This window comes from Myotis myotis, unplaced genomic scaffold, assembly GCF_014108235.1.
Source record: "Myotis myotis isolate mMyoMyo1 unplaced genomic scaffold, mMyoMyo1.p scaffold_m19_p_4, whole genome shotgun sequence".
Lineage (NCBI taxonomy): Eukaryota > Metazoa > Chordata > Mammalia > Chiroptera > Vespertilionidae > Myotis > Myotis myotis.
In genome coordinates this window covers 55,973,007-55,996,183 of record NW_023416346.1, presented here as the reverse complement: position 1 = coordinate 55,996,183, position 23,177 = coordinate 55,973,007, and the positions used below count along the sequence as shown (strand labels likewise).

Here is a 23,177-nt window from a genome sequence, read left to right as displayed (position 1 = left end):
AATAAAATTAAAAAAAAAGACCATACCCTTTTATGTAATGATGTTTACTTTGAATTTATATTAGTTCACACAAACACTCCATCCATGCTTTTGTTCCGGCCCTCTGGTCCAGTTTAAGAACCCATTGTGGCCCTCGAGTCAAAAAGTTTGCCCACCCTTGATTTTTAACCCTACAACTCAAAGAGTTAGACAGAGAGCAACAAGAAAAGCCCACAGTATCCAGAAGGAATGAAATAATAAAGAGCAGAGCAGAAATAAAAAACATAGAGACCAATAAAAACAATACAAAAATCAATGAAACCAAGAGCTGTTTCTTTGAAAGCATTAAGATTGATGAACCTCTCTTCAGGCTCACCGAGAAACAAAGAGAGAGGACCCAAATAAACAAAATCAGAAATGAAAGAGGTAAATTAACAAATAATCCTACTGATATACAAAGGATTGTCAAAAAATACTGTGAACAACTCTACTCCAAAAAACTGGACAACCTCCATGAAATGGACACATTCCTAGAAAAATACAAGATTCCAAAACTCAATCAGGAAGAATCAAAAAACCTGAATAGTCCAATAACTACTGATGAAATTGAAACAGTAATCAAAAAGCTTCCAGCAAGCAAAAGCCTTGGAGCAGATGGCTTCACAGGAGAGTTTTACCGAACATTCAAAGAAGAACTAAAGCCAATCCTTCTCAGACTATTCCAAAAAATCCAAGAGGAAGGCACACTTCCAAGCTCTTTCTATGAAGCCAGCATAACCCCAATCCCAAAACCAGATAAAGACACCTCAAAGAAAGAGAATTACAGGCAATATCCCTGATGAACATAGATGCTAAAATCCTCAACAAGATTCTAGCAAACCGGATCCAGCATTACATTACAAAAATGATACACCATGACCAAGTGGGATTTATTCTGGAGATGCAAGGCTGGTACAATATCCGCAAATCAATAAACGTGATACATCACATAAACAAATTGAGGGACAAAAATCACATAATCATATCGATTGATGCAGAAAGGCATTTGACAAAGTCCAGCACCCTTTCTTGATAAAAACTCTCAGCAGAGTGGGAATAGAGGGATCATACCTCAACATAATAAAAGCTGTATATGACAAACATACAGTCAACATCATAGTCAATGGGCTAAAACTAAACTCATTCCCCTGGGAAGGAGAACAAGGCAGAGATGACCACTTTCACCACTCCTGTTCGACATAGTACTGGAAGTGCTAGCCAAAGCGATCAGACAAGAAGAAATAAAAGGCATCCAAATTGGAAAAGAAGAAGTAAAATTGTCATTATTCGCAGATTACATGATACTGTACTTAGAAAAACCTAAAGAATCCATCAAAAAATTATTAGACCTAATAAATGAATTTGGCAGTGTAGCAGGATACAAAATTAATGCCAAGAAATCTATGGCATTTTTATACGCCAATAGTGAACTTACAGAAAGAGAAATTAAAAAAAAAAATCCCATCTACCATTGAATGAAAAAAAAAAAAATTAAGATACCTAGGAATAAACTTAACTAAGGAGATAAAAGACCTCTACCCAGAAAACTACAGGACATTGAAAAAAGGGATAGAGGAAGACATAATCAGATGGAAGAAAATAGTGTGTTCATGGATTGGTAGAATCAACATCATCAAAATGCCCATACTACCCAAAGCAATCTATAGATTCAATGTACTCCCCATTAAAATACCAACAGCATATTTCACAGATCTAGAAAGAACTCTCCAAAAATTCATCTGGAATAAAAAGAAACCCTGAATAGTTGCTGCCATCCTGAGAAAGAAGAACAAAGTAGGAGGGTTCTCAATACCAGATATCAAGTTGTATTACAAAGCCACTGTTCTCAAAACTGCCTGGTTCTGTCACAAGAACAGACATATAGACCAATGAAATAGAATAGAGAACCCAGAAATCGACCCAAACCACTATGCTCAATTAATATTTGACAAAGGAGGCAAGAACATACAATGGAGCCAAGACAGTCTCTTCAATGAACAGTGCTGGGAAATTTGGTCAGACACATGCAAAAAAATGAAACTAGACCACCAACTTACACCATACACAAAAATAAACTCAAAATTGATAAAGGACTTAAACTTAAAATGGGAAACCATAAGAATATTAGAGGAATCCACAGGTAGCACAATCTCAGATATATGCCGAAGGAATTTCTTCACTGACACAGCTCCTAGGGCAGTGATGGCGAACCTTTTGAGCTCGGTGTGTCAGCATTTGAAAAACCCTAACTTAACTCTGGTGCCGAGTCACATATAGAATTTTTTTGATATTTGCAACCATAGTAAAACAAAGATGTATATTTTTGATATTTATTTTATATATTTAAATGCCATTTAACAAAGAAAAATCAACCAAAAAAATGAGTTCGCGTGTCACCTCTGACTTGCATGTCATAGGTTCGCCATCCCTGTCCTAGGGCAATGGAAATTAAATGGAAAATAAACAAATGGTACTATATCACAATAAAAAGTTTCTGAACAGCAAAAGAAACCATCAACAAAAATACAAGAAAACCCACTGCATGGGAGAACATATTTGGCAATGATATCTCCGATAAAGATTTAATCTCCAGCATTTATAGGGAACTCATACAACTTAACCAAAAGAAGATAAACAACTCAATCAAAAAATGGGCAACAGACCTAAATAGACACTTTTTGAAAGAGGACATACATAAGGCTGAGAGACATATGAAAACATGCTCAAAGTCACTAATCATCTGAGAGATGCAAATCAAAACGACAATGAGGTACCATCTCACACCTGTAAGAATGGCTATCATCAACAAATCAACAAATGACAAATGCTGGCGAGGATGTGGAGAAAAAGGAACCCTCATTCACTGCTGGTGGGAATGAAAACTGATGCAGCTAATGTGGAGAACAGTATGGAGTTTCCTCAAAAAACTAAAAATGTAACTTCCATTTGACCCAGTGATCCCACTTCTAGGAATATATTCCAAGAAACCAGAAACACCAATCAGAAGGGATATATGCATCCCTATGTTCATAGCAGCATAATTAACAATAGCTAAGATTTGGAATCAGCCTAAGTGTCCATCAGCAGATGAATGGATTAAAAAACTTTGGCACATCTACACAATGGAATGCTATGCAGCTGTAAAAAAGAAGGAACTCCTACCATTTGCAACAGCATGGATGGAGCTGAAGAGCATTATGCTAAGTGAAATAAGCCAGTCAGAGAAAGATAAATATCACATGCTCTCACTCATTTGTGGATTATAAAGAACAACATAAATGGATGAACAAAAATAGATGTAGAGACAGAGAAGCATCGATCAGATGCTCAAAACTCAGAGGGAAGGCAGGGGAGGGTGGGAGTGAGGATGAAAGATCAACTGAAGGACTTGTATGCATGCATATCAGCATAAGTGATGGATGTGGACAACTGGGGGTGAGGGTGAGGGCAGGATTGGGGGGATGAGGGGACATTGCGGAGATAAGGACACATTTGTAATATCTTAATCAATAAAGGGGAAAATTTAAAAAAAAATAAACTTAAAAAGAAGAAATAAATTACATAGAGAGAAAAAAAATACAAGAAACCAACACAATCAAGAGCTGGTTCTTTGAAAAGATTAATAAGATTGATGAACCTTTAGCCAGACTTATCAAGAAACAAAATGACAGGACTGAAAAAAATCAGAAATGAAAAAGGTGAAGCATCAACTGAGCTCACTAAATAAAAGGATCATAAAAATAATTATGAGCAACCATATTCCAATAAGGTGGACAACCTGGATGAAATGAACATATTCCCCAAAAATATAAACTTCCAAAATTCAATCACAAAGAATCAGAAAACCTGGAAGATGGCGGCATAGGTAAACACAGGAGTTAGCTGCCTCGAACAACCACTTCAAAAATACAACTAAAAGACGGAACGGACATCGCCCAGAACCACAGGAAGACTGGCTGAGGGGAAATTCTTCAATTAGAAGGAAAGAGAACAGCATACGAGACTCAGAGGAGGCGCAGTGCAGAAAATACAAAGGTGCGGAAGTACGCGCGAGCGGGCTGGTAGCTGAGGGCGCAGTTGTCATTTTCAATCAGGAGGGAGTCTCAGATTCTGAGCTTCAGTTCTAGGCGAGTCTCTAGGGACCCAGACTCAAACGGGAGAAGCGGGACTGTCTGGCATCGGTCGGAACCCGAGGGCAGCTTTCTCTCTGAGGTTTGCAGAGGTTGCTGGGACTCTGAGAGGCAGAGCCTCTGGGGATGGGACTGAGAGCAGCCATAACTGCTCCCTCCACCTGCTCTGTTGATCCCGTGTGACCCGCCCCACCCAAGCCCTTGTGCAGAGCCATTTTCCAGATAGCCTCAGGCAAAGGCTAGATTAGCACCTCTCTAGAGGACAGAAATTTTCCCACTGCAGACACAGCTGATTCTCACAGCCAGTTGGCCTGGAGGTCAAATCCCCCTAGTATTAACTACAACAATCAAGGCTTAACTACAACAAGACTGCGCACAAAGACCACTAGGGGGTGCACCAAGAAAACATAAAAAATGCGGAGACAAAGAAACAGGACAAAACTGTCAATGGAGGATATTGAGTTCAGAACCACACTTTTAAGGTCTCTCAAGAACTGTCTAGAAGCCACCGATAAAGTTATTGAGATCTACAAGAAATCTAATGAGACCCTCGATGTTATGATAAAGAACCAACTAGAAATTAAGCATACACGGACTGAAATAACGAATATTATACAGACTCCCAACAGCAGACCAGAGGAGCGCAAGAATCAAGGCAACGATTTGAAATGCGAAGAAGCAAAAAATACCCAACCAGAACAGCAAAATGAAAAAAAGAATCCGAAAATATGAAGATAGTGTAAGGAGCCTCTGGGACAGCTTCAAGCATACCAACATCAGAATTATAGGGGTGCCAGAAGATGAGAGAGAGCAAGATATTGAAAACCTATTTGAAGAAATAATGACAGAAAACTTCCCCTACCTGGTGAAAGAAAAAGACTTACAAGTCCAGGAAGCGCAGAGAACCCCAAACAAAAGGAATCCAAAGAGGACCACACCAAGACACATCATCATTAAAATGCCAAGAGCAAAAGACAAAGAGAGAATCTTAAAAGCAGCAAGAGAAAGAAACTCAGTTACCTACAAGGGAATACCCATACAACTGTCAGCTGATTTCTCAACAGAAACTTTCCAGGCCAGAAGGGAGTGGCACGAAATATTCAAAGTGATGAATGCCAAGAACCTACAACCAAGATTACTTTATCCAGCAAAGCTATCATTCAGAATTGAAGGTCAGATAAAGAGCTTCACAGATAAGGAAAAGCTAAAGGAGTTCATCACCACCAAACCAGTATTATAGGAAATGCTGAAAGGTATCCTTTAAGAAGAGAAAGAAGAAAAAGGTAAAGATACTAATTATGAACAACAAATATGCATCTATCAACAAGTGAATCTAAGAATCAAGTGAATAAATAATCTGATGAACAGAATGAACTGGTGATTATAATAGAATCAGGGACATAGAAAGGGAATGGACTCACTATTCTTGGGGGGGGAAAGGGGTGTGGGAGATGCGGGAAGAGACTGGACAAAAATTGTGCACCTATGGATGAGGACAGTGGGGGGGGGGTAAGGGCAGAGGGTGGGGTGGTAACTGGGTGGAGGGGAGCTATGGGGGGAAAAAAAGAGGAACAAATGTAATAATCTGAAAAATAAAGATTTACTAAAATAAAAAATAAAAAAAAGAATCAGAAAACCTGAATAGGCCAATGATAAATGATAAAATTGAAGCAGTAATTAAAAAAGAAGAAAAACTTCCAGAAAACCAAAGCCCTGGTCTAGATAGCTTCACTGGGGGATTTTACCAAACCTTCAAAGAACAATATCTATTCTCCTCAAACTATTCCAAAATAATCCAAGACTAAGGAATACTTCCAAGCTCTGTTTATGAAGCCAGCATTAGACTAATTCCAAAACCAGATAAAAGCACTACAAAGAAAGAGAATTACAGGGCAATGTCTATGATGAACAAACATGCCAAAATCCTCAACAAAATAGTAGCAAGTTGGATCAAGCAATACATATAAAAGATCATGAACAATAACCAAGTGGGGTTTATCCCAGGATGCAAGGCTAGTAAATTATTCATAAAACATTAAATGTGATACATCACATAAACACATTGAAAGCAAAGATTACATGATCATATCAATTGATACAGAAAGAGCATTCTACAAATCCAACACCCATTTTTGATAAAAACTCTCAGCAAAGTGGGAATAGGGGGATCATAATATAATAAAGGCCAAATATGATAAACTTACAGCCAACATCATACTCAATGGGTAAAAAATAAAACTATTTCCCCTAAGAACAGGATCAACACAGGGATGTCCTCTTTCACCACTCTTATTCATGGTACTTTTGGAAGTCCTACCCACAGTGACCAGACAAGAAGAAAAAATAAAAATCATACAAATTGGGAAGGAGGAAATAAAAATCTCATTATTTAAAGATGACATGATATTGTTCATATCAACACTAAAGGACTCCACCAACAAACTACTAGATATAATGAATTTGGCAATGTAGCAGGATACAAAATTTACAAACAGAAATCAATGGCATTTTTATACACCAATAATGCACTCTAAAAAAAATAATAATGCCATACAACATTGCAACAAAAACTTAACATGCTTAGGAATAAACTTATTCAAGGAGGTAAAATTCCTGTGCTCAGAAAACTACAAGATGTTGAAAAAAAAGATAGAGGAATGTGTAAACAAGTTGGGGAATATATGTGCTCATGGGTTGGTAGAATCAACATCATTAAAATGTCCATACTACGCAAAGCAGTTTACAGATTCAATGAAATTCCTATTAAAATATCAACTGCATATTTCACAAATCTAGAACTAACACTCCAAAAAGTAATATAGAATAAAGAAAGATCCCAAATAGCCTCAGCCAACTTTAGAAAGAAGAATAAAATTGAAAGGATAATTATACCAGATATCATGCTATGTTACAAAGCCACTGTAATCAAAACAGCCTGGTACTGGCACAAGAACAGGTATATAGATCGATGGAACAGAACAGATAACTCAGAAGTTGACCCAAGCCACTATGCTCAATTAATATTTGACAAAGGAAGCAAGAGCATACAATGGAGTTAAGACAGTCTCTTTAATAAGTGGTGTTGAGAAATTTAGACAGGTACATGCAAAAAATGAAGCTAGACCACCAACTTACACTATGCACAAGAATAAACTCAAAGTGGATAAAATATTTATTTATTTATTTTAATATATATTTTATTGATTTTTTACAGAGAGGAAGGGAGAGAGATAGAGAGTTAGAAACATCGATGAGAGAGAAACATCGATCAGCTGCCTCCTGCACATCTCCTACTGGGGATGTGCCCGCAACCCAGGTACATGCCCTTGACTGGAATCGAACCTGGGACCTTTCAGTCCGCAAGCCGACGCTCTATCCACTGAGCCAAACTGGTTTCAGCGGATAAAATATTTAAATGTAAGTTGTGCAACCATAAACATCTTGGAAGAAAACATAGGCAGCAAATCTTGGACATCTCTCATCTATCCTATCTAATAAAGAAAGGATATGCTAATTTACTGTCATGCCCTCACAAGATGGTGGTGCCCACAGCCACAAGATGGTGGTGCCCACAGCCATAAGATGGTGGTGCCCAGTCCCCTCAGCCCCGCCTTATCCAGCCTCAGTCCCCCAATCTCCTCAGCCCCACCTCACCCAGTCCCTGCAGCATCCAGCTTCATCCAGCCTCAGTCCCCCAGTCCCCTCATCCCTGCCTCATCCATCCAGAGTCTCCAAATCCCCTCAGCCCCACAGGAGAAGGCAGTCAGGGGTGATTGGGCCAGCAGGGGAGGGCAGTTGGAAGCAATTGGGCCAGCAGGGGAGGGCAGTTGGGGACGATCATGCTGGCAAGGGAGCAGTTAGGCATCAATCAGGCCAACAGGGGAGCGGTTAGGGGGCTATGAGGCTGGAAAGCAGAGTGGTTAGGGCAGTCAGGCAGGCAGGTGAGTGGTTAGGAGCCAGCAGTACCAGATTGTGAGAGGGATGTCCGACTGCCAGCATTGGACATCCCCCAAGGGGTCCCAGATTGGAGAGGCTACAGGCTGGGCTGAGGGACACCACCTCCTGTGCATGAATTTTGTTCACCAGGCCTCTAGTATCTTTTCTAATAATAGACAAACATGGTAGTTAACCATACCTCTGCTACTCTTCCCATTGGCTAATCAGCAGGATATGCAAATTAACTGCCAACAAAGATGGTGGCCAGCAGCCATGCAGCTGAAGTGAACAGTTGGCTTGCTTGCTCCAGTGATGGAGGAAGCCAAGGTTCCCCACCTGCCGCAGCCCAGCTCTGAGCTCTGGAAGCAATAATGTTTCAATTCTAGAAGCTAAACAAACCCCAGATACCTTCTTTCAGCCAGCTGGGGCCTCAGAGCTTAGAGCACCAGTGATGGCAACAGAGTTTCAATTATAGAAGCTAAACAAACCCAGATTCCTGCTTTCAGCCGGCTGCGGCCTCAGAGCTGGAGCAAGCAGGACAGCAAGAATGTTTCAATTATAAAAGCTAAACAAACCCCAAATACCTGCTTTCAGCTAGCCGCAGCCTCAGAGCTGGAGCCGGGCCTCAGAGCTGGAGCTGGCTCTCAGCTCCAGTGACAGCTATAGAAGGTAAATAAATCCCAGAATAAAAATAAAAAGAAAAAAAGGAGAAGCTGGGAGCTTCAGTCACCTGCCAGCCTGAAAACTGGCCTCAGCCCCTCACCCAGACTGGCCAGGCACCCCAGTGGGAACCCCCACCCTGAAGGGGGTGTGACCAGCTTCAAACAGCCATCAGCCCGTCATCCAGGATGGCCATGCACCCAAGTGGGACCCCCACCCTGACCGGGGACACCCTTCAGGGCAAACCAGCTGGCTCCCACCCGTGCACCAGGCCTCTATCCTATATAGTAAAAGGGTCATATGCAAACTGACCCAAACAGCAGAAAGACTGGGAATGACTGGTCACTATGACACACACTGACCACCAGGGGGCAGATGCTCAATGCAGGAGCTGCCCTCTGGTGGTCAGTGTGCTCCCACAGGGGGAGCTCTGCTCAGCCACAAGCCAGGCTGATGGCTGCCAGTACAGCAGTGGTGGTGGGAGCCTCTCCTGACTCCTCAGCAGCGCTAAGGATGTCTGACTGCAGCTTAGGTCTGCTCCCCGCTGGCAAGTGGACATCCCCCAAGGGCTGACTGGCTTCCAGAGGGATGTCTGATTCCCATCTTAGGCCCAATCCCCTGGGGAGCAGGCCTAAGCCAGCAAGTGGTCACCCCTGAGGGTTCCCAGACTGTGAGATGGCACGGGGCAGGCTGAGGGACCCCCTACCCCCAAGTGTACAAATTTTTGTGCGCTGGGCCTCTAGTATATATATAAAAGCCTAAATGATCGTTGTGACCGGACAACTGGACAACCAGACGGTAGCTATGATGCGCACTGACCACCAGGGGGCAGACGCTCAATGTAGGAGCTGCCCCCTGGTGGTTAGTGCACTCCTACAGCCAACTTCCTGGGGCCCTTCTCCCTGGCTGGCGTGCCCCGATCAGCTCCTGAATGCCTGCTAGGGCCAAGGACCCCACTCATGCACGAATTCATGCACTCAGCCTCTAGTAGTAATATGTTTGTGGACATGTCTCCTAAGGCAAGAGAAACAAAGGAGAAAATATACAACTGAGACTACATCAAAATAACAAGCTCCCGCATAGCAAAATAAACTGTAAATATAATGGAGCACACTGCATGGGAAAACATATTTGCCAATGATATATCTGATAAGGGGGTTAATTTCCAAAATATATAAAGAATTCATATAACTTATCAAAAGTAAGACAAACAGTCCAACAACAATGGCCAAAGGACCTAAATAGACACTTCTTCACAGTGCTCATACAGATGACCAAGTGACATATGAAAAAAAACTCAAAATAATTAATCACTAGAGATGCAAATTAAAACAACAATGAGGTATCTCCTCAGACCTGTCAGAATTGCTATCATCAACAAATCAACAAATGATAAGTGCTGATGAGGGTGTGGAGAAAAAGGTACCCTAGTACACTGCTGGTGGGAATGCAGACTGGTGCAGCCACTATGGAAAACTGTATGCAGTTTCCTCAAAAATTTAAAAATGGAACTTCCATTTGACCCAGTTGATCCCTCTTCTAGAAATATATACTAAGATACTGGGAACAACAATCAGAAAGAATATATGAACCCCTATGTTCATAGCAGCAAAATTTACAATAGCCAAGATCTGGAAATCTTAGTGCCCAAATGCCCATCCGTTGATGAGTGGATAAAAGAAGTTGTGGTAGATATTCACCATGGAATACTATTCAGCTTTAAAAAAGAAGGCTCTCTTACCCTTTGAGACAGTATGGAGGAACCTAGAGAGTATTATCCTAAGCAAAATAAGCCAGTTATAGAAAGACTGGAGGCCCAGTGCATGAAATTCGTGCATGGGGGGTGTCCCTCAGCCCAGCCTTCACCCTCTTGTAATCCGGTATCCCTCAGGGGATGTCTGACTGCCAGTATAGGCCTGATCCTGCCTAAAGGATTCAGACATCCTTCTCGCAATCCGGAATCTGGGACCACTGGCTCTTAACCACTCTGCCTGTCTGCCTGATTGCTCCTAACCACTCTGCCTGGCTGCCTGATTGCCCCTAACTACTCACCTGCCTGCCTGATCGCCCCTAACCACCTCTGCCTCGACCCCCACTCCACAACTTTGTCTAGATCTTGAAGGACATCCGGAATGACGTCCGGAAGGTCATTTGGCTGTCCAGTCTAATTAGCATATTATACTTTTATTGTTATAGATAAGTATCACATGATCTCATTCATATGTGGAATTTAAAGAACAAAATAAAGTGATGATCAAAATAGATCCAGAAACATAGAAATATGGAACAAACTGATGAATCTCAGACAGATGATGGGGGTGGGTGGGTGGGAAGAGATCAACCAAGAACTTATATGCATACTAGAGGCCTGGTGCATGAATTTGTGCATGGGTAGTGTCCCTAGGCCTGGCTTGCAATTAGGGATGATCAGGGCCTTCCTTCCCCAGGATGCTGACTGCTGTCCAGGGCTTTCCTTCCCCTGGCTGCCAGCTGCCAGCTGGGGCCTTCCTTCATTCTGCACCGCCCCCTGGTGTTCAGCGCACATCATAGTGAAAGGTCAAACGCCTGGTCAGTCAAACTCCCGAGGGAACACTTTGCATATTAGCCTTTTATTAATAGGATATGTGTAACCCATGTTCATAGACAGTAGTGTGTCGAAGGCCTGGTATGGCGGGGGGGGCTAAAAGCGGTCAATGGGGGGGAAGAGTACATCTTTATTCATCCAATAATAAAGATAAATTTAAGAACAAACAAAGAAAAACAAACAAAAAAAGACTATCTCACCAATGTCAAAAAGAAAATTAAATAATTATGAAAGGTAGATAATATTTTATAGCATGTGAACTCTGCTTCTATTCCTCAATTTCATTTGAATCAGATAAAAAAAAAATTCTGAGATCTCAACAAGTAAGTTTTTGCAACCAGAGCTTGGGAGGCTAATGTTGCCTCAGACCCTTTCACAGTCTGATACTTATTTGTCAATTAAATGATTAATCATAAAAAATAAATTAATGAGTTACTTTATGATCCTAATTATATGGATTCATACACTTAGTGTACTTTTTATCAAGCTGTCCTTCTACTCCCTCCTACTTGTCTCTCTGACAAATCTACTTAAATAGAAAATCAACAATAAAGGAGGATAATAAAACTTGTTAATAATAGTATATAATACTTAAGCAGTATAGTCAAATAAACAGCTATATTCACTCAAACAACTGATTATATTGATTCATTATACTGTTTCATGGAAATTGACTGGTAATTTCAATCAAACCAATTGATCAGGATGTAGGTAGACCCAACCTTTGTCGGCCATAGAAACGAAAGAGATTATTTGGATATTCTACTCAGGATAATTAATGTCAAACATAGAAAACCTAGGTTTAGGAAGAATCAGGTAGTTTTAGTCATAGCTTCACTGGTGCATTAAGACTAGTTTGAAGACGGGGTGGGTGGGTGGGAAGAGATCAACCAAAGAACTTGGATGCATATATGCATAACCCATGGTCACAAACAATATGGGGTGAATGCATGGGACGGGTTGGAGGGGTAGTGGCAAGCTAAAAGGAGTCAATGGGCAACAAAAGGGGACATGTGTAATACTTTAAACAATAAGGATTTAAAAAAAACTAGTGTCATGTTATACTCAGTAGGGAAATTATATTTAAGGATGATTCAACATAAATAGCTACAGAGGGAAATGCAGGGAAGGAATTGTGAACTGAAATGTTAGGACAAAACTTCATCCCTTACTCCCATTCTTTCAATCAAAACATCAAGTTTGAGCAGAAAATTCAAAGGCTAGCTCAAATCCCAGTTTGTCCCTCTAGAGGTCTAGGATAAGTGTCCTAATACAATTGTCAGTCTCCACTCTTGTTCAGGGGGCCTGATATTGATGGTCTCCCTCTTCATTTTCCAAACAGTAACTGTGAAATTCAGATTATATTTTAAAATAAATGAAAGAAATGAGCTTGCCTGCCCATGACAGCATGTGCTCTATGTCATCTGCAAATTTTATAATTATACTCAGCGATGATAGATTTGTCTCTAGTCTGGTGGTCAAAATCCAGATGAATTGCTGCATTTTCTGCTTTATCATCACAAACATTCTGCACTTGGCATTTGCTAGTCCTAGATTTGATATTGGAATTTAATGAGGCTCCACTCCCATATATCTCACTGGGATGTGTTAGGGTAAGGGCAAGTTCATCCTCTTTCATTCATGGGTTTAGAAAAAACATATATATGAGTATGTAATGCCCTATAGGGAATCATGATTCAACTGGCTATTTGCCACAAAACTGCTCTTCCTGGCCTAGGAACCTTAGCTCAGTTAATTAGTGTGTAGTCAAAGAGGCTAAAACCATTGGTTCAGTGCTGAGTATTTTTACCAGTCTCCTGCCTCCAATTTATATCTTTTTTACCTATCCATTCTGCTAATGCATGCTTTTGGTTACAGGGGGCTCCAAATGAAACAATGTAAGCTTAATTTAAACTGGCCATAATTATAACTTTCTTCCTTACCTCCCAATGTTGCTGTGTAGATTACTTGACCTAATGTTTCTGAAAGCATTTTGAAAATTATGATCCACCTACAAATGTAAGACACTTAAAATCATCATGAATATTAATAATGTCACTTTAGTGCTTGACATTTAACAATAATAAAATCAGGGTAAATATAACCATAGTCCATGGGAGGATGTAAGCTAAGGATAGGAGAAAACAATGACTTTAAATTCATATTCCGATTAAAGTAGGACAGAACATTAATCATTGAGTATGAAATACATTACTTACAATTGATTCCCACCTATCACATTTTAATTACTGTAATTCATTTGGAGGCAATGAACATTTTAAAATAAGACTAAAAACAGTTTTTGCCAAGCTAAGTGTCTATAACCTGAATGTGTAAGACAAATTGACAATTCTACAAATAAAACAAAATGATTTTTATAAATAAAATGTAGATGGCTGGGTTTAATTTAAATTTAGTAATGTTTTGAAAGCATAGTTTATGTAAGTTGTTCTAATTAATGTATAAAAGGTATGTAATGAAAATTTAATATTTCTCTGAATTCCCATACTGTCCTTCCTCCATCATCCACCCTTTCTCAGCCACTCAGTTTCTCTCCTCAGATATCAGTTTCACATGTATCCTTTCAGAAATATTTCATGCTTAGCTTACACAAAATCTTTATATGTGTATACACACATATCACATATATGTATATTTTATGTATTCATGTATTTTATTCAAAGAATTGTATAATGTGCATACTATTTAGAACCTTGATTTTTCATTGGACAGTTTATCTTAGAGATATTTTCTTTACAGATACATAGATTTAGCTAATTTTTTCAAATAGCTGCATAATCATATATCATTATATTAAAGTACCAGGATATTTTTAACAAGTGGCTTACTGATAGGTATTTTGGTTGTTTCCAATATTTTGTTATTATAAACAAAAACAAGCAACAACAAAATTGAACATTTGTTATGACTGGATTTTAAATTCATATATTTAAATTTTGTTTAAAAATATATCCCTTATCCTATCTAATAAAGAGGAAATATGCTAATTGACCCTCACACCATTGCAAATATGGTGGCACCCAGAGCCAATAAGGAGGGAATATGCTATTTGACTGCCATACCCTCAAAGATGGCCACGCCCACAGCCACAAGATGGCTAGCAGGGGAGTACAGTTAGGGGTGACCAGGCCAACAGGGGAGGGCAGTTGGGGGTGACCGGGATGGCAGGGGAGGGCAATTGGGGGCAACCAGGCCATCAGGGGAGCAGTTAGGCGTCGGTCAGGCTGGCAGGGGAATGGTTAGGGGATGATCAGGCTGGCAGGCAGAAGTGGTTTGGGGAAATCAGGCAGGCAGGCAGGCAAGCAGTTGGGAGCCAGCAGTCCTGGATTGTGAGAGGGTACAGGCTGGGCTGAGGGACACCCCCTTCCAGTACACAAATTTCATGCACTGGGCCTCTACTAGATCAAATAATATTTAAATATCAGATTATTAAGAGTAACTCAACTATTTAGAAGATGAAGACTGTAGATGTCATATTTCTATTCATCTATATAATGCCAAAATTAGCTTAGAAAAATATATTATTTGATTCCATAAAGAAGAGATGTATTGTAGGCCATCAATAAAATTTTGTTAGAAAAATTAGAGTAAGTCACTAAAACTTTTTCATTTTAAGCAATTTGAATATCAGGAAGATGAATCTAATGTTAAGGTAAAGTTCTTTCTTAAATGAATTCCTGGTAAATTTGTTTGTTATCAACAACTATTTGGGCAATCTCACCCAATTTTTATATTTTCCTAACCTTACCTGTCATGTGATCAACTTTTCTTTCTCTTCTAAACATCCTTGAAAATATGAGATGGACTTATCTCATGTCAGCAGGAAATTCTTAAACCAGTCCCTTAATGATAGTTCGATGATTCTCTTAAATACCCAGCTCTAGTCTGTCTCCTGTGAATTACAAAGAAGTATAAAACATTTCCCTTTAATAAATAGAATAATAAGTTGGATAGCTAAAGCATGATATAAATTTGGGAACAGTGAAAAATAATTCAGGATATAAATAATCGTTTGATATAAAGCATTTTTATCTGTTTGCCAAGTCTTCTCATTTGTTTCTTCCAGGTGTATCTCATAGTTGCCCCCCTTTTTTCCCTTACTCCACCACTCTGACTCCTCATGCTCCTATGGCAGCATTGTTACTATATCTTCTTGGCTGACTTTGTTCTTCTCCAGCCCATTTTGTATATCAAGCCAATCATCTTTATATAGCACTTCCCTTGACTCTTTTGTTGCTTTTGTTTCAAGAATCTACAATGTCTTCTAGTTTATTACATCATGTTCAAATTTGTCTGCATGTTTCTCTTGATACTCCAGAATTGAGCTCCATTTTATCTATCTAGTTTCAGTTCATGTTATTCCACATGATGAACAACTTGTTCTTTACTCCACTCCACCCAAATTCTTATCACTAGATCCTTCTCCTCTAGTCACACTGTGCTTGATAAGTTCTAATTCTGTTTCTCAACTTGTATTAATAATCTTTCCTCTATTTCTTCTTCCTTACTATGCCTTTGAAAGATTTATCTGCTCCTTAAGGTCTATATGGAGACCATTTCCTTCATAAAAGTTTTCCCATTATTGATCTCTCTTTCCCTGATTCCTTTACCACATATAGTCTTATAGCTCAAATGCTACAATTTTTATTACATTGTATTCTTTATTTCCTTATCTCATTATTTTAATGTGCTAATTCTGTGTTCATAGTCCTAGATTGCATATCTACTTCCTTCTCCTTTAGCACTTATTACAGGATTTGGTGGACAAATATGTTCAATTAGTGTTTTCGATCAGTTATTCTAATGAAGATGCTAATGATTTTTATATTGCTTTTGGTGGTTGGGGTGGGGATTGTGGGATGATTCAGAGGCATAGAAGGTTCCATCCGCCAGACCATTAGGTTATATTTCATTAAGAATGTGTAGCACCACAAAGGTATGGAGATTAAATGTTTATCTGATAATACTTTTATTTATTTGTTTGTTTTTAATTATTTATTTTAATCTTTATTTTTGAGAGTATTACAGATCTCCCTCTTTTTTCCCCTCATTGCCCCTCTTCACCCAGTTTCTGCCCCACCCCATGCCTTTGACACCCTATTGTCTGTGTCCATAGGTAATGCATACATGCATATAAAATCTTGGTTTAATCTCTTTCCGCTCCCCCACTCCCCTTTCCTCTAAGAATTGTCAGTCTGTTCCATTTTCATTTTTCTGATTCTATTTTATTTACCAGTTTATTTTGTTCATTAAATTTCTTATTTGTTTATTTTGATTTTAGATTCAATTATTGATAGATAATGTATTCATTCCTTTCTATTGTTCATATTTCTTATATTTTTCTCTTCTTTTTCCTCTTCTTAAACAATACCCTCCAGCAATTCATGTAATACTGGTTTGGTGGTGATGAACTCCTTTAGCTTTTTCTTGTCTGTGAAGCTCTTTATCTGACATTCAATTATAAATGATAGCTTTGCTTGGTAGAGTAATCCTACTTATAGGTCCTTGCTATTCATCCCTTTGAATATTTCTTGCCACTTCCTTCTGACCTGCAAAGTTTCTGTTGAGAAGTCAACTGACAGTTGTATGGGCCTTCCCTTGTAGATAACTAAGAGCTTTTCTCTTGCTGCTTTTAAGATTCTCTCTTTGTCTTTAGCCCTTGTCATTTTAATTATGATGTGTCTTGGTGTGGTCTTCTTTGGGTTCCTCTTGTTTGGGACACTCTGTGCTTCTTGGACTTGTACATGTATTTCTTTCAGCAGGTAGGGGACGTTTTCTGTCATTATTTCTTCAAACGGGTTTTCAATATATTGCTCTCTCTCTTCTTCTGGCACCCCCATAATGCAAATGTCAGTACACTTGAAGTTGTCCCAGAAGCTCTTTACACTATCTTCATATTTTTGGATTCCATTTTCTTTGTGCTCTTCTGATTGGGTGTTTTTTTTTGTTTCCTAATATTTCAAATAATTGATTTGATTATAGAAATCCTCTACTCTACTGTTGAATCTCTGTATATTATTCTTTACTTCAGTCAGTGTGTGCTTAATTTATGACTGTACTTTCCATTTTTTTTTTTTTGCAATATCACTAAAATCCTTGAAAGTCTCACTAAATCCCTTGGAGGTCTCAAGAAGATTCTTGAATAACCTTATAACCATAGTTTTGAACTTTATATTCAGTAGTTTTCTTCATTCCATTTCTTTCATTTGTAACATGTTTCTTTGTCTTCACATTCTGGCTGCTTCCATGTGTTTGTTTCTTTGTATTGGGTAGAGCTGCTATGTCTCCTTGACTTGGTAGAGTAGATTTGTGTAGTAGGTTTTCTATAGGGCCCAGTAGCTTAGCCTCCCCAGGCACCTGAGTGGGGCACTCTAGGAGTGCCTATTTGTGGGCTGCAAGCACATCTTGTGGTAGTTGAGTCTTGATTGCTGTTGGCATCACTGGGAGGAATTGACCTCCAGGCCAATTTTCTGTGAGGACCAGCTGAGACTACAGTGGGAGATCTGCTATGTAGGAGACACCCTATGGAGCAGGACTTGCTTCAGTGTGGCTTTGGTGCTCACTGAGTCTTCCCCTTGAGTGTGTCGCTTATGGATGTGTAGAGTTCTAATCTGGTATGATCTGATGCTGACCACTGGGTTCACTGGCTCTTATGTGTCCACTGCCTGGGGCCACCAGGCAGGAGCTACAGAGAGATCTTCAGATTCCTCCTCTTTGTATCGGGTTTGAGAGGGCCCAGGCAAGGCCCAGCTGTGAAGCAAGGTAGGCTGGTGCTATTTCTGGGTCTTGGGCCTTTCATTAATAGGTTTGGGGCACCCTGACCCAGCTGCTGCTTGTTTGAGAGATTTTATCAAAGTATGATGCCTGTGCCAGGACAGGCCATTCATATGGAAAAGCTGCTGTAAACAGCTTGGGTGAGGCTGCAAATTGGATTGGGCATGGTCTCAGGGAATCACCAGAGCAGAACAAACAGTGTGCTTCAGGTTTATGTGGATTCAGGTATAGTTGCCAGTCAGCCCTGGGACAGGGGAGGTCTCATCATAGAAACAGTGACCACTGTGAGCACCTCCATCTGGTATATATCTGGGTCCCCCAGAGCAGCCACAAGGCACTGAGTGCTGGAGCTCAGAAGAAGTGAGTCTGAGAAAGTTCACGCACAGTCCCTTTAAAAGGAACAGCTGGGTCATCAGCAGTCTCTGTGTCACTGCCCAATCCCCACTGGTTTTTATAGCCCATACTCACAACAACTTCTCTTCCCAGTTCTGGGAGCCTGGGCTGGGGGTCTGGTGTGAGGCTTGGACCCCTTTTGCCTCACAGTGGGCCTCTGCAGAGACAATCTCCCTCCCAATTAAAATAGCGGTACATGTGGGTGCTGGTCCAGCCCATTCCACACCTCCCCCCATCCTACCAGTCATAATGTACTCTCTTATTTATTTCTCTAATTATAGTACTTCCATTTATCCAGCTGTCAGGTGGTTCTGGATTATGGTTATTCTGTATTTTAATTGTAATTTTGATGTGGTTGTGGGAGGCAGCAAGTACCAGCATTTATCTACACTGCCATCTTGGTTCTCCCCTGATAATACTTTTAAAATCTACATTTTCTTAAATTCACAAGCTTATAAAACCACTCAACATAGTCTATCTGTTTGATCATGTTGGAAAGTGTAGCTGATGAAATGGCCTATTTACAGTGATCAATGGTGCTCTACATACTCTGGAAAATGGGTATTGTATGGATAGAGTCATAACTCAAGTAAGAATACTGTCTAATAAATGTTTATACACCATAAAGTCTACAAACATTGAATATAATAAATGATATAATTTTTCTATCCTGTAATTTATTTCAAAATTTTTACCTTCTTTTCTTTTCTCTCCTAGCTTTACTCACAGACAAGCCTCCGAAGCCATTATTCCCTATGGAGAATCAGCCAAGTGTTATAGATGTACAGCTGGGTAAGTCCCATTCTGGAAATAATAGATCCTAAACTTGGTCTCTGTTCACAGATGTGGAAAATTGCATGAACCAAGAAAGGCTTATTGCCACTGTTATTACTTGCAAATCAATTTATGTCTACTCATTTATAACCCTGGAGTTCAGTGCAATAGCACTTTAAGGAAATGTGTTTGTATTGCATCAAGAAATGGTAATACTAATTGGTTACACTGGGTATTAAGTGTGCTGTAGAGCAGAGCTTTTTAACTCTATGATTGATAGATTCATGGGTGTTGTACATTAGTGATTGGTACAGAAAACTTTTAATGGTTATAAGCATTTTTTTTTCAAATTAAAAATCATTAACCTTTGTGGAATAATCACTTTCAAAAAATAAGCCTCAAATAGCCTTGAAAATATTGTGATAATATTATTGCCAATGGCAGACTATATGGTTATTTAAAACTTGTTTTAGGGAAAAATCTTGAATATTTATGAATCATATGGTGTTGGGAAAAGGAAAAAGTTAATTGATAGGTGTTGCTGTCTTTTTATGGTCTCAAATAAGGATGCAAGGTATTGGGCCCTTTATTGTGTGTACCCTACAACTAATCCTTGTATTTAAAGAACTTTAAGCTTAAAACTCAGAGTTCTGCCAGTATCTCTTTTAAACCTTCACTTTAACCTTTGTAAGCCTTCATCAATTGAGTTCCAATCTATTCTTCAATTCTAACAATGTCTTCCATTATGAACAAGAGAACTGAATAAATATGCTGGAAATGCATTAGAGTTACTTTGTGCGTATAATTTATGGAAATATCTGACTATAGTGGGACCTACCAATTTATAGCCAGGTACGATGAATAGACCCCAGTATTTCATTCATTTTTTACTCAACTTTAAAATAATTTAATTTATTGGGGTGATAATAGTTAATAAAATTATGTAGGCTTCAAGTGTACTATCTCTTACCCTTTGGGACAGCATGGATGGACCTGGAAAATATATTACGTGAAACAAGCAAAACTGAGACAGAAAAATATCACACGATCTCACTTATTTTGGGAATCTAATGAACAAAATGAATTGACCAACAAAATAAGACCTGAAGCACAGAAGCATGGAACAGTCTGACAAACCTTGCTGTGGGGGTGGGGACATGAGAAGAGATAAAACAAAGAACTTATATATCTACTAGAGGCCCAGTGCACAAAAATTTGTGCACTCAGGGGGAAGGGGGGTCGCTCAGACCGGCCTGTGCCCTCTCGCAGTCTGGGACCCCTCGGGAGATAACGACCTGCTGGCTTAGGTCTGCTACTGGTGACATAGGGCAGGCCCAATCCCTAGGTGCAGCCCCTGGTCGGGCTCAGAACAGGACCAATTGGGGAGTTGGGGCGCAGCTCCCTGTCATGCACAGAGCAGGGCAGATTGGGAGGTTGCGGTGCCACCCTCAGTCATACTCAGGGTAGGGCCGATTGGGGGGTTGGGGCACCGCCCCCTGTCACACTCAAGGCAGGGTCGGTGGGGAAGTTGCGGCGCCACCCCCTATCACCCACAGAGCAGGGCCAATCAGGGGGTTGGGGCGCTGCCCCCTGTCATGCACAGAGCAGGGCCGATCAGGGGGTTGAGGAACTCCCCCCTGTCACTCACAGAGTAGGGCCGATAGGGGAGTTGGGGCACCGCCCCCTGTCACACACAGAGCAGGGTGGACCAGAGGGTTGGGGCGCCTCACCCTGTCACACTCAGGGCAGGGCCAATGGGGAGGTTATGGCTCTACCCCATCACACACAGAGCAGGGCTCGTGGGGGGGGGGTGCCCTCTATCACCCACAGAGCAGGGCCGATCAGGGAGTTGAGGCGCCACACCCTGTCACACACAGAGCCACAGGGCGATCAGGGGGTTGGGGAGCTCCCCCCTATCAGGCACAGAGCAGGGCTTATCAGGGGGTTGGGGCGCCTTCCCCTGTCACGAACAGAGCAGGGCAGATAGGGAGGTTGTGGCCCCGCCCCCTGTCACACACAGAGCCACAGGGCGATCAGGGGGTTTGGGCACTGCCCCCTGTCACGCTGATCCTGGTGCCGGGAGGCCTCGTGGCTCTGCTGATCCCGGTGCTGGGAGGCATATTACCCTTACTATATAGGATAGAGGCCTGGTGCATGGTGGGGGCCGGCTGGTTTGCCCTGAAGGGTGTCCTGGATCAGGGTGGGGGTCCCCACTGGGGTGCCTGGACAGTCTGGGTGAGGGGCTGAGGGCTGTTTTCAGGCTGGCGGGTGACTGAAGCTCCCAACCACTCCTTTTTTTCTTTTTTTTTAATTCTGGGCCAGCTTTAGCTCTGGCTCCAGCTCTGAGGCCTCTGCTGCTGAAAGCAAGTATCTGGTTTGTTTGTGTTCTATAATCGAAACAGTGCATCAACTCCAGCTCTGAGATCCTGGCTGGCTGAAAGGAGGTTTCTGGGGTTTTGTTTAGCTTCTTTATTTGTAACAATGTTTCAAACTGCAAGCTCAGAGGCCAGCAGCGGCAGGTGGGGAACTTTGGAGACCTCCATCACTGAAGCAAGCAAGCCTCATGTTAACTTCAAGCTGCCTGGCTGCCGGCCGCCATCTTGGCTGGCAGTTAATTTGCATATCACCCTGATTAGCCAATGGGAAGTGTAGTGGACATACGGCTAATTAGCATGTTTCTCTTTTATTAGATAGGATATGCATAGCTCATGGATATGAGCAATAGGGTGGTGAAGACCTCGGAGGTGGATAGGGGTTTGGAGGAGAGTGGTACAAGCTGGGGGGGAGGATTTATGGTTGACATCTGTAATACTATCAAAATAAAGATATACATTAAAATAAAGAAAACAGGTTATGAAATAATTGTTCATGTTTTTATTTGAGAGTTACATTCAGTTCTCTGTTCTGCATATTTCTAAAGTCAATACAGTAAGTGAAAATTTTCAGTGGAAATAAGTATCTCTTAGTGTATTAAGTTGGCATTTGTGCAGATATTTTGTTGTCTCTAGAGGAAAATAAACATTTTTACTCTCCATGCTATAGTGTATTCCATTAGGAATCTACAAGGTTCTAGAAATTTACATACTTTTTGCTGAAAAGTGATGACAGTTTGGTTATTGTTATATTGTGTTCACAGTATAATGCTGAAAGAAGATTAATCTTAACCAAATAACTGTATATTTTGAGATGATAAACAAATTCTTAACAAAATAATCTGAAAACTATTATTCTCACAGTGCAAGCAAATTCAGCTGCAACTGCCCATAGTAATGTATAAAATATAAAAACAAACGCAATGTTCAGAACACACAAAAATCTAATTTAGTCCTGTTATGTTTGATTTATTTATTTTAACTTTCTGAAAGTATATTTAGCTTTTATTTTAATAAATAAATATTTACTCCACCAGGACTAATTATTTTTTGGCAGTTGGAAGGAATTTTTGTTTTGTTAAAAAATGTTTTATTTTCAGAGATGAAACCTTTGGAATTTAAAATAAACATCATATTCTTTAGAAAAATTATTTTACAATACAGGTAGTTTTAAAAATATTTCTCTGTGAAATGATTTTCATTAAAATATTTTAATAATTCTAAAAATGCTTTCTGGAAACATGGGGAAGAATGAAGGAGGAGGTGAATTATTTCAGGGTCTCTGATTATAGCTTTTTATCCAGTCCAGTAAGGTAAGTAAAGGGTCATAAGATAAATGTTTTAGGAAACTAAGTTAATGAAAATAACATTCAACCTGAAATCACACCATCCTGGAAAAAGAAAGATTCACATAACAACTTTGAAAAAAAACCCACACAAAATATTATACTCATTAGAAGCTACTCTTAGTAGTAGAAACAGTATATGCAACATAAAAAAAAATTCTTACCATTT

The 23,177-nt window shown here is 40.2% G+C and overlaps 1 protein-coding gene across 1 annotated transcript in view; it reads left to right on the top strand.

Moving 5' to 3' along the window:
* The window catches only part of IL1RAPL2 (interleukin 1 receptor accessory protein like 2), a 693,469-nt gene that overhangs the window by 349,522 nt on the left and 320,770 nt on the right, over positions 1–23,177 (top strand). Inside the window, exon 6 of the mRNA XM_036304134.1 lies at positions 19,234–19,308. Within this exon, the coding sequence (XP_036160027.1) occupies positions 19,234–19,308 (75 nt within the window). The remainder of the gene's footprint in view (positions 1–19,233; positions 19,309–23,177) is intronic.